At 31.1% G+C, this 13523-nt stretch overlaps 1 protein-coding gene across 2 annotated transcripts in view; it reads left to right on the forward strand.

Annotated features, from left to right (window-relative positions):
* The first annotated feature begins 202 nt into the window (after positions 1 to 202).
* Positions 203 to 13523, forward strand: part of LOC129231361 (proton channel OtopLc-like) — a 79741-nt gene continuing 66420 nt past the window's right edge. For both annotated transcript variants that reach the window (XM_054865654.1, XM_054865655.1), the window contains exon 1: positions 203 to 412. In XM_054865654.1, the coding sequence (XP_054721629.1) occupies positions 236 to 412 (177 nt within the window). In that variant the 5' untranslated portion in view covers positions 203 to 235. The remainder of the gene's footprint in view (positions 413 to 13523) is intronic.

The raw sequence follows: 13523 nt of genomic DNA on the forward strand, positions 1-13523 counted from the left end.
CAGTCAAACCTCATATACATTTTGCAAGGAACTGTTGTTCTAAACACGCATTTTTTAATGATATAATGTAAGAGGTTGTAAATATTCGTCATCGCGAATTTCTTAGTTATTGCTCTGGTCATGAGAAAATCCTTAAGTTCTCGACTTTCAGTTCATTTCACCTGGTTCCCTGTGTCAACAAGGCAAGTGAGGAGTCATGAATCGCTCGGATCCGGCATTGCGTGATACACACAAAATGGCGCTCATTCGTAACTTTTCTGGAAGAAAATTCTCAGAAACGGATTCAATAACCAGTAGTATGATGTCTTTTGGTGACGATATGGAGGTCCCCAAGTTCATATTCACCGCTGAAGATGGAGTAAATCGTTTAATTGTGCTAGAAGAGGAGGACACACAAACCTGCAAAAGCGAGGTAATATTTGTTTTTCTGCAACTCAGTGTGTGCTTGTGTGCTACTTGATAAATCACTGCAAAATGCTGTACAAATATTAATGTTTTGTGGGATTCCAATAGATTAACTGTTCGGTCAATTATCTTTTGTGCGATAAAGTGAAGATTTTCAATCTTTTAGGTAACCTTTTATGCATCGTGCTTGTTTCAGCATGACTTATTTCGATTGGTGAAAGGTAAGATATTCAAATGAGAAGTTTAAGTACCAATATAATATTTAATTATCATATTGGTACTTAAATAACTTTAAATGCAGCAATTATTTTTAATGAACTATTGATCCCTAAATTGTTCTTAGAGATGACTTTGTTTGGAGTATTTAGCATATTTTGTATTATTCTTCAAAGATTTTGAACCTAATGTACAGATACATTTTTATTTTTACACAAAAATGAGCTATGCATTATAATGGCCCAGAGTGTGTTTAAACAGCATACTTCTGCCGTTTTCTACCTTTCATTTTAATCTTAATAGTGAAGTTATTATTGAACGCCAAAAATGATTTTGGTAACGCTTTAAAATGTTTATTAACATACATGGATGCATAAGTAACATATAGTTAAGTATTGTTTCACTTATAAATGAAAATCAATATGAACATTGCATTTGACAATGCAGTAGTAAATGTTCAGAGAACCTGTTCCAAAACCGTTTTTTTTTTCCCTTTGTGTATAGTGACATTTTCATATGTTTTTTCTAATTATTTGGAAATGGATTTGTTTCTGACTAGCATACTACCGTACTAAGCACAAAAGTCGTATCTGTAGCTGAGCTCAAAGTGAGAAAGTTTTATACCTCTATATATTTGATTGAGATTTCACTTTTTCAGATTTTTTTTTTTTTTTTTGTAAATAGTTTTTTCATTCACAAATTACCGTAAAGCTATGTAGGATGTAGGTAATATATGTTATAAAGGATCACGTCGTGACTACAACTCAGTTTTGATAAAATGTGCAGATACGACTTTTGTGCTAAACACAACAGTATATTTCAGAGGTTTCTTAATTTAAGTACTTTATTTGCATGCACTGAACAAATTATAGCATTTTATTTATTTGAGACTTGTTTCACCTTACCTATATATTCCACATGCTACGTAAGCTGATGATCAATCCAATAAGTCTCGAATGACTTGAAAAAAAATGTTATTCAGTTCTCAACCTATGGGGAACGCTGCTAGGAAGATGGGGGGGGGGGGGATGAGTGTACCAAAGATAATTTTGAAACATTGATTGATTTACAAAAAGAAAAACAAATCATACTTCGATGTAATAAGACGTTAAACACACACTTTCCCTGTTAAAACATGTATATTTAACCCTTTGAGGCACGAACTATTTTCCGAAAAACTGACAAAAAATGATCGAATTTTTTTTGACTGATTATGAATATATAGGAATAGTGTAAGTTTTTTTTTTCTTTTTTTTTTGCAATTTCAGTTACTTGCCGAGGAGGGTGACTAGGAAGCGAGGGATGGGGTTATAGTTATTTTTAAGGCATGGGTATTCAAGTGTAAATGATTTCGCTATTCATTTATTTTGAATTTTAAAACATTAAAATGAAATGTTCATAATTACAAGGTTAAAATGATTAAAAACCCAATGAAAATGGTGTATTACATTTTCCACACCGAGACACTGCTTTATAATAAAGAATTACTAGCAAGCTGATGGTTAATTTGCATAATGCTCGACTGGGTTTATATAAGAAACATGTACCGTAAGTAGTTTCATTTATGGTAAATAAGTTTAATTATAATATGCTGTATCTAGTTTTACTAGCATTAATCGTCGACGAGCATTAGAAATGGAATACCGCAGAACGAAAAGGAGAGATCGAGAGGAGAACGAAAAGGTTCAAAACTGAAGCAGAACATGCCAGTACGAAAGAAGCTTCAATAGTGGGAATAAAGCAGTAAACAAGTTTTAATGAAAGACGAGTTAATACAGAGAGGGATATCTAAAAGCATAAAACATCTTAGAAAAAAAATTAATTGTATTAATTTAAAAAAAAAACGCACTGAAAAAGAAAATGAAATCTTTTATTTATTTTTGTGCGATTTTCTTTGAGTTAAGAGAGAGAATGATAAAAATCATGAAACATCTTAGAAAAATTAGTTCATCGTATTAGTTTTAAAACGCACTGAAAAAGAAATCAAATCGTTTATTTATTTATTTATTTATTTTTTTAAACTCTTTTACTGCTTTTCAGTCCTCTTCCAGTTTAGATAAAATAATGCATAGTTAAACGAAGAAATGAAAAATTAAAAGAAAAAAAAAACACTTAAAACCTGTATTACGATCATATATATTTCTTTAGTTTTATTTTTATCTTTGTATTTGACTTAATTTAATTAATTAAATTACTTATTCATTCAAATATTAAGATTTGTGTTTTTCACGCTACCCTAATATGATGTAAAAAATAAGTGACTCATCAGACTTTAATGTATTTAACTTCACCCTGCGTAAAATGCGGACTAGTCACGTGAATAAAATGCGTATGCTGTCGCTCGTCTATTTCAGATAACATTCTGAGCAATATTTATCCATACTTTTTATTAAAATCAAGATTTCAAATATTATCGGAGTAAAACTTCTTATACTGAAGATTTTTATGGTTCAGAAGCAAAAAATATGTTACATTATCGGTATATTTTAAGTTTAAGTATCAGTTTATTTCAAGTTCCGTTGGAGACTGTTTCACTTAACTTTTGCGTGATACTAAGCAGGTGTACATACTATATAAAACTGATTCATTGCATCACGTGTCAATGTTCTGGTATTCGGAATACTCTTCGTGCATCAATGCAATATTCCGATTTTATTGCTGTGGAAATAAAAGGAGTCACGCTGTTCATAGTGACAAGTACGGCATCAAATAAGTCAGATATTTTAGTCTTTTAATTAAGTTCTGTTTGGAAGAAGGTATTCTGTGATGATCATGAAGTTTTAAAAGTTTGTTATCGCATAAGCAGCCAGTTACTACAAGAAATCTTGTTATACGAAATTTGAAGAGATTACCGTCACAAAAGTGATGAAGAATAATCCTGAACACTATCGATTTTTAGATTTCTCATTCAAAAAAGATACCAAAAAAAAAAAAAAAAAATATTTTTTTTCTTCTCACTTTCATTCGCAGTCCCAAAGTCTTTCACTTCCAAATAATACAAACTTATTTTTTTTGTTAAAAAAATATAAACACTTTCATGCAGTAAATGCTGTATATTTCTGAACTTAATTATTTTTGTAATTTCAACGGAAAAATAGCTCTGGAAGAAAAAGAGCATATTTTAAATTTTCGCGTTATGTTTTTTCCCTCAACAATTGATGTTCTGTGAATGTTATAGTTTTACCAAAGAAAATGTTTGTTTAGACCTTTTATTTTTTCATTCAACATAAGCAAGAAATGATAAGAGCTTTTTTTTTGTCAGTCAATCATCCGTTGCAAACTCTAACGTATTTCACTACTCGAGTATCTACCGCCCTATTAAAAATAATGATTTTCTTTAATGCCTTACTTAACGGTCAATATTTTACTTCGAAATGAAATTTTTCCTTGAGGAGAAAAAAATACAGTTTCATACGTCTCAAAATTCCTTTATAGTCCCTTTTATTTCTGTACTAGTGGTACCCGCACGGCTTTACCCGTAGTAGAAAATTAAAAAGCCATTTGGTTCTCATGTATATTTACAAATAATCGACGATGAATTTCTCGCCAATTGGCTATGTTCATTTGCTTGCCCATGTTACGGTTCCACGTTATGATAATTTGGTAATTTACTTTTCCACGTTCAATTCAATTTTCAATTCAATTCAATTCAATTTATTTCAATCAGGGAAATATATATACATATATATACACACATATATATACACATATATATATATATATATATATATATATATATATATATATATATATATATATATATATATATATATATATATATATATATATATATATATATATATACATACACACATATATATATATATTTTACAAATATGCATTTCACATATAAAACAAAAAGAAATTACAAACAGAAATATATTTCTCTCAGTCGAATTGAGAATCCCTGATTGAGTAGATGGGAGTAAAGGCTATACAATAGCCTTTTATTGTGATAATTTGCTCGGTAAAATTTTCGTAAAATTGGAATGGAAAAAGAACAAAATTGAATTTTCAAAAAATCACTTCAAGGTGCACACCCCCATGCTATAAACAAATTCTGCGCCAAATTTCATGAAAATCGGTCGAAGGGTCTAGGCGCTATGCGCGTCACAGAGATCCCGATATCCGGACAGACAGAGAGACTTTCAGCTTTATTATTAGTCAAGATTATGCTTTCAAATTGAAGTAATTTCTGAACAAACGTGAACGCAAGCGTGAGGGCACGTAAAAGTATAAAATAAAAATAAATAAGCAAAAGTCATTAATTTGTTCAAAGAAATATGAAAAATCGGAAAGTAAGTCATAAAAATAACCTATGTCATAAAAATGTACCTATCCGTTTTGCTACCATCCTCCTTAATACATTTTCAGTAGGGAAGTTTCGTTTATGAACGAGAGGGTCAAAATGAACGGCACAGTACGATCTTTAAAATAAAATTAACTGTATTTGCTTCAGTTCGTCCTTTTGTTCATTTTTACTTATATTAGTAGTGTTTAAGTTATAGTAAAACACAAGTAAACATAATTTTGTTTTTTTTTCTCCACTCCATAACTGAGCATTTGGCATCCTTTGCTCCTCAGCTTTTTTTCGCCATCTTGTTTAAGCGGGTAAGTTAGTGAATTAGGTTTTATTATTTTTGTAGCCAAATTTCCAAGATTTTCAAATATTTCAAAGTAAAATGTTTTTTCATGTACTTATTAATTTATGTTTGATAATTTTAATGAACTTTTAAAAAATTAACTAACTTATGAACGAAGTCGCTCAAATGAATGAGTTCAATGAACGGGAAAAAGAAATGAACGATCCTCCGATGAATGGATCACTGAAAAGAACGACATCACCCGTGCCTAATTTTCAGGAACTGTTTCAATACAGATTTTTTTTTTTTGTCAGAACAGATATTTGACTTTCTTGGTCAAAAACTTGAATTAGTGTGTTAATTCAAATTGCGCCGGAAAAATCCTTTCCAGTTTCACTTATCTTTATTGTTATGCTGCGTAAAATGTTTTAATTTGCATCTTTTGTAAGTGTTATAACATGCTTGATTTTATATTTTTTATATTTAATATTTTACAAAGCGTTAATTGATATCTGTGAAAGAAAATTGTTAATTGTAGTTTGAAAAAAAAACTCTGAATATTATAAACGTTATTTCACTTTGTAGGAAAAGGAAATCAACTTTCGTATCAAATCGTTTTATAAAGTGTAATCAATGGAACTTTTTAATGAGAAATGTGACCGCGCATAGATTTACTAGCCTTTTCTCTCCAAAGTTACCAAGAAACATGCTGACATCAATTCTATTTGCCCTTGAAAATTAACGGCATTACACCGTGAATTCATTTCCCGTATTGCAGAATCTCTTCAGTAAATAACGTTTTCCAACGTGAGTTTCAATATAATAATAAGAAGCTTTTACCGCGTATAATATTTTTTTATGAGCAGGAATGCTTTTCATTTGAAGTTTTTCTGACAAAATAATTAATAAGTTTCAAAACAGTTTTAAAATGCTACTTGGTTAACGTAATTTTGAGATTAAAAAATACCATGAAAATTTCTGTGCATCAATTTTACAGATTTTTGTTTTCTAGTAAATTTACAGTTTATTAGATAGGAAACAGTTTAGTACGATTACTGGGGAGTGAGTCTTTTCACAATGGAGCGTGACTTGAGAGCATGCGAACCTAGGAGTTTTGAAACTACACTACTCGACAAAAGTATAGCAAGTTTGAGAAGCCTAACACTTTTTCAAGCATGAGACAGCCCAAAGAGGTTTTTTTTTTTGCTATTCATCTGATACTTTTTTTTGTATCAAGGTATTTAATAAGTTTAAAGACAAGATGGGATAGTGTTATTTCATAAAAAATATAATATGAAAGAAAAACGTTCAGGATTTCAGAAATCGGAATCCATTTCGGCTCCTCTCAAATAAAATAAAATAATGATAAAATTTCAAGTTACTCTAAGCAAAAAAAAAAAAAAAGTGAGTGCAACTGACCCAAAAAATATTAGGTTTTAGGGCCACCTCTCACTTGATTGTAGAAGGTTTTTCAATACTTCTTATTTAATGGTGTTAAACTTTCTAAAATTTTGCACTTAAAAAAACAGTTTAATTTCAAAAATACAATTTCTGGTGGCTTGTCTTGAAGAATGATAGATTTTTTAAACTTGCAACATTTTGACTGATTTAAAAAAGAAAGGAAGGACTACATGGTAATTAAATATTGATTGAAAACATATCACCCTGAAAACAGGTTAAAAATCCTCATTGTATAACAGCCAATTCACTGATCGAGTAACGCTGACGTCACCAACAATGAAGTTCAAGCCATGGCATGATAATTTCTGAAAATGTTTGACATGCAAAGAAATGCTTTATTTTGACAAGGCTAAACTGGATCTGGTAGTTTAACTGTTTTACTGGTAACACTGTAATTGTAGGAGAATGAAAAAACGAAACAGTTGTCACCAATTAGCGATATCTACTGGAGTTTAGGGCTAATCCATTGGAGTTCGGGTTAAAATTTCAACTATCAAAATATCACTAAGCAGGCAGTTGCTTCGTTCAAATGTGAAAGCAATTTTTACCCGTCATACCTCGACGGGCGATTTTCAAGTGTTTAAATACAATTAAATTATCAGTCTCAATGCAGAGGTTTTTAAATGTAGCAACTAATTTGAAACTTTTTTTTTTTTGACCTAAATGTAGCAATTAGTCTGGGACGGAGGGAGTTGCAAAAAATTTTTATATCTTACTGTTTTCCGCTTATTAGACTCGGTGTGCGAAAATCGATGCCGAAAGTTTTACTTACTCTTTGTTTTCTCTAGAGCCCCTTGAAAAGGACTGGCTGACTTACACTCCGTTTGCACTGGCGGAATTAAGCCGCTTAGTTTTCAGCTAACCTACTGCGCATTCACTTAGCGCATCTCAAAGCCGCTTCAGTTGAGCGACACTGGGAAGCCGCGAAGGAGACGAATCTCCATGTTAGCAGTTTGGCAACAAAATTCCACTTCCGCCAGAGGCCGCTAGAGTATCATCTCTCGCACTACTTATATCTTTTCGCTCGTAGCGAAGCATTGTAAACAAGTGTGTTTTAAAAACTATCACCTGTATATTTGGAAGTATTAAACTACTTTCGCCATGAAAGCTGTTCAAAGAAGCATAGAATACTTTACTCCACCCTAGGTTTTTGGCATATTTTGCATTCGATGTGTTTAATTTGTATTTCTGCTACGACTTTAGCGAGCATTCATTCTTGTTATGTGTTGTGCAATTTTGTGTTCTATTTTGTATATTGTTTTTGATATGGCTGTTTTGCTCATTTGCCATGAAACTAAAAATGATTTTAGCTGGCTTTTGAAAACATTTTCTCCCAATAAAACCCGTAAATTACGATCCGGTTTTCATAATTTTTCTGAGTACTATGCATTTAATTTTAAGAGTAAGCGAGAAGACTTGATTTTAAAGTTATTCATTTAAAAAAATAGAAAGAGAGTAGCAATGAACAACTAAAGTTTTGGAATTTAAATCACTAATTTTGTTTCCTTCTAGTTATATTTCCATGTCCTTTTTCTTCTTATTTATTAAATTTCACATATGCTTAACTTGAATAATAGAAACTCCACTGTAGTAGAAAATCTCAATAACGCACTCATGTAGAGAATTCAATTGAAATTAAGATTGAACTGTTTAACTTATAATTTTCATCAAAATATTTATGTTTTGCTTTTTTTTTTCTTCAAATTTCACTTAAATCCAGAGCAGAGCAACAATTTCAAACTAAACGTAATACATAAAGTTTTATGTAAGCTTATATCACACGAAATTTATGTATGGGAGGAGGAGAAAGAAAGTAACTATGGTAAGTGAAAACGAAACACAATGTGATAAATATAAGCTATAAACTAGATCAACGCTTGTAATAAATAGCACTTTCTTGTAACATTATTTGTAATTGTTCACTAATAACTAACGATAAACAATTTTTTTTTCTCAATATACAGAGTTTTAATATTTTTTCTAATCGTTTTTAAAGATAAATCCAACGAAATAAAAAGAAAAAAAAGGTTATTTCAGCAAAAGTAATTAATTAAACAAAAACGAAACTAAATATTGGTGCACATAATACAGTGAACTATATTAAGTTATATGAGCTAATATCGCACGAAATTTGTGTGTGTGGGGGGTGGTGCAGGATAAAGAAACTCGGTGTAACAGAACCAAATATTGGAATAAAAGAACCAAGTAATTATGGTAAGTGAAAACGAAACTTAGCTTGATAAATATAAGCAATAAACTAGATTAACGCTTGAATTAAATAGCACTTTCTTGTAAGATTCTTTTTTAATTGTTCACAATTAACTAACGAAAAAGCAGTTTTTTTTCAATGTTCAAAGTATTAATTTTTTTTTTCTTATCGTTTTTAAAGATTAATCCACCAGAAAAAAAAAGGGGGGGGAAACGGCTTTTTCAGCAGAAGTAAACAAAAAAAGAAACTAAATATTATTGCACATATTACTGTGAAATATTTAATTTTAAATGAGCTTATATCATGCAAAATTTATGGGGGAGGGGGGGAGAGGGTTGATCGAAGTTACTGCATAAATTAATTGGAGTAAAAGAACTAAGGAGAAAGAAGATCGAGGACACACAGAATTAATGTCTAAATTCTAGAACAAATATAAGAAAGAAAGTAATTTTAGGTCCATCGTGCTGACCGCACGATATTATTGAGTTCCAACAAATTTTTCGTATCAATGGCCCCAAACTAGCTAACTGCCGGCATCCACCCAGTCGAATACTCGGGGTCGGTTAAATCAGGCGAGCGAACTGCGAGAGATGGACCACTAGCGCCACCATTGGCGATGGAATAATCCGGTCACATTTTCGCCCCGCTGCCAAAGGAGATGAGGCTCCTTCTTTTAGCCTCCCTGGGTTTGCAGTTAAACTTTAAGTGCGTTCTCTAGTGCAAACGACTTTTAAAGTAAGTGCGCTTAGCTCGTAAGTGCATTGATGGGTTGAGCGCGCTTAGCTCGCAGTGCAAACGGGGTGTTATCCGACAGTTTGGTTCCAAAGCAAAATTGGATCTAACCTGTTTTCTAGTATTTATAAATACGTTATAATATTCGCTGGTTGCTATGTCGTAAAACAATTGATGATAAGTTGAGTTTTCTGTCACTTAAGATGAATTTAGAAAGATAACTTAATTCAACAAAAATGTATTGGGAAATGTTTACTGTAATAAGCCTCATTTTCACACCTTATTTGTTTTTAATTTGAATTAATTAAATCGTTTTCATCTACAGAATAAAATAATCAAGCTACAATCAGGCAACACATCTAAAGCTTAGACATCAGTTTTCAGCAATGAGGCTTTTGTACAAATACTATTTTTTTCGCTCTACAATTTTGGAACCAAAATGTCGGATAAGTCAGCTCCCCTTGTATAGGAGCCTTAGTTTTCTCAAATCAATGTTAACTATCAGTTCATCGTTACCAAACTGATAGCTGCTATGTTCACGCTTGTCATATAGCAGTTTTTTCTTAACGTAGAAGTTAATGCTTATAGAGTCACGTAGCAGTCATTTGGTACGATAATTTGGTTTGTAAACTGGTCATAACAGTCCAAATATCGAAATATCCAAAAAGTGTGCTCATAGCAGATATTGTTTTGACAACGTCGAATGGCTTTTGCATTTGGAAGTCAGTTCTCCGGTTCAACTGGACTCAGAGATTATTACTGAAGTGAATGCTATGAAATATTCACAAAAATCTGCAATGAAATATTGTGCGAACATTATTAATTTACCGCCCATTCCTCATTAACTGGTGTTTTAGAGGTTCGCAAATACTTTCTTAAACGCATTACTAAGAGTAATAACTTTATTATTGTTGTTGTTTTTATTGTTATTATTGAATAAAATTAACTGCTACCATTATATTTTCGTACCTTTATTGTGAATAAATGTACAGGGCTGATCCAAAAATCAGTAGATTTTTCAAAGCCTTATATTTCTTGAACCGTTTACAATAAAACGATGCGGTTTGCACTGGAATGATCAGAAACACAGGAGAGTTTATTTCATAATGAAAAAAAATGTTTGCTAAAAACATTTTTGACTAAAAATTGGTATTAGTGTTTTATATAGAATTCAATCTTATCATGCGTTAAAGAAGTAAATCAATTAGTTGCATATTATCCAGTTACTTAGGATGTTATTTTGATGTTGATTTATGAAATGCTTTTCAAATGATCATATTTGAGTATTTGAAAAAAAGCTTCAAAAGCTTTTTTTCAAATATTTAATTAAATATAAAACGATTGATAAAGTTTTATCTATAACTTCTGCGTTTATAAATGCTATCTTAGCGTGATAAATGTTTATTAGCAATACATTTATAAATAAAGAATAATCCGCTAGAATTGTCCTCAAAGTCTTTAGATCTCACACCTTGTGGCTTTTAGCTGTCGGACTATTCAAGTCACGTGTGTAAAGAGATCGGTCTACCTCTTTGATTCAGTTAAACGAAGCTATACGCCACCATGTGTCAGTTATACCCTCTGAAATGCTTTTTAACTCTGTGAGGTGTGTTTTCCATCGCCTGACGGTTATAATCATCAATGATGTAAAACACATTAAATTCCTGCAGTGTTGAAGCACTTTTATTGATGAAAATGAGCTGTATTATAATACTATTCCATTAATTCCACTCCATTGCCAATTTTTGGCCATATGTAGAACTGATATAAATGGTTTATCTATTTACGTTTTAAAGAAATAGGTTTATATTTACTTTATTAGAACTGAAAACATTTTTTTGTAAGCAATGAACAAAATCTTAAAATTCTCGTTTCATAAAAAATAATTTTCCTCCATTCAAATGATGCAAGTAATTTGCATTGCGTAACAATAAAGATGATTATTCGCGTGATTAGTTTCATTTCATCACTTGAAATTTAAAAATCTAGGAAACAGCCTTTTTTCGAAATACAGTGACCGTCGCTTATATGAATCACCATTGTTCTAAACAGTTTTGATTCCATAAAGCTGCTGATTCAATAAAGCGGCGAATTCAATAAAGCTGGATTTTGTTCTGTTTTTGGCAATTTGATTTAATAAAGCGATTGGTTCAATTAACCTCTGATTTAATTAACCGGCGTCCACTGTACCCTTACACTAAATGTGTAAGAATGACTTGAAATAATGTATAAGCGGCAAATAGTGAATAGCGTATTAAATGCACATTTAAAAAGGAGGGATAATAAAAAAAAAAACCTGGCTCAGGAACTTAAATATAACTACAGTTTTTTTCTTTCTTTTTTAATGTCATTCACCGAATGAAAGAGGGCAAATAATTAAAATTTCATATTATTTTTTAAAAATTTTGTTAAAAAAGGAAAACTGAATTACTGAGAATTTGATAAAAGCTGATAACCAACTGCTCAGTATAAGAAGTCATAGAATCAATACAATTGAAGAAAGGTTTCACAAGTAATCTTACCTCATATTTGTATACAATTAATGTGATTGCGTTTGTAGTTCATGGACCGTGGCAAGTTGCCAAGGTTGCTTTTTACGATGACAAGGTAACCAAGCATCTGTCAGATTAGCTGTCGTCCCTTTCAAACAAAGGAATGTTAATGAAAATTTTTTGATAGCGTCTTAAAGGAATGACAAAAGTCTAAGAGATTTTCTATAGGAAAATATTTTTAAAAAGAAAGAAGAAAGCGAAAATAAGAGAGAAAGATCACACAAACGCGTCTTTTCACTGTCATTGAGAAAACGAAATTGAAATACAGTCGAACTCGCTTATAACGAGCCCGGATTCAACGATAATCCGGATTTAGCGAGGAAATCGGAAATACTTGATTGGTACAATGTTATGTCTATGGGAACATAACTCGCTTTTAACGAGAAAACCCCGCTTAAAGCGAGCTATGTCTTTCTGCTTCATAAAATTTCAATTGACTTCCAGCCCTACTTACCTTTTTTTTTTGCGTAACATTCCGAAGTCAGCTAAAGTTGGTGACAAATCATAAATCCTGGGAGCAAGAGATCATTTTTTTTTAATTTGTGGAGAAAAGAAACATTTAAAAGTTATTCATGTGTTGTGTGTAAGGATTGCAATACCGGACCAAAAATTCAATACAGGTATTCGGTATTTTTAAAACGTGATACCGGAATAAAGGTATTAATACAGATATTAGAAATTTCTCAACAAATGACCAAAAACATATCGTTTTGAGACCATATTTCGTAGTTTTGTGAAAAATGTGCATTAGTTATGAAAATTTATTGTAAACAAACATAAAATGATGGATCAATTATTATAACAAACAATCAATTTAGTATAAAATGCAGTGCATTCATTGAATTGTCACAAAATCTGGAACTCATTTTAGTGTTCAAATTTAATGCAATTAAAAAGACTTTCTGAATTCACGCTGGCAGCTGGTAATGTTAATAATGCACGTACACCTTCTCTACTTGCCTAGAAGCCCTTATCATCTTCAAATAATTCGAACTCTTGCGTGCTGTTTTTGATTGCATCATTTTTTGTGCATCTGTGTGTGTGTGTTTCTTTTGTATTGTGTACAATTTTTTTATTTATTTAGAACTAGTTGTAATTTCTCTTAGGGAGACGATTGTTTTCCAATATTAAAATCATCATAACGATTTTTTTTTTTTTTTTTTGATTAAGTTATATTTGTGTTTGCTTTATGGAAACATTTTCGTTTAAAATTTTCTAAATATAACTAAATTTGAACTTGTTTCTTTATTTTATTAGCTTTCGATTCCTTTTCAAAATTCTTTATAATTATGAGAATATCTAAAAATATTTTCTAGTTGTTCTCTAGGCAAATTTTCAGGATAATATATATTATTATGAAATATT

The sequence above is a fragment of the Uloborus diversus genome, chromosome 10 (assembly GCF_026930045.1).
Source record: "Uloborus diversus isolate 005 chromosome 10, Udiv.v.3.1, whole genome shotgun sequence".
In the NCBI taxonomy this organism is placed as follows: Eukaryota; Metazoa; Arthropoda; class Arachnida; order Araneae; family Uloboridae; genus Uloborus; species Uloborus diversus.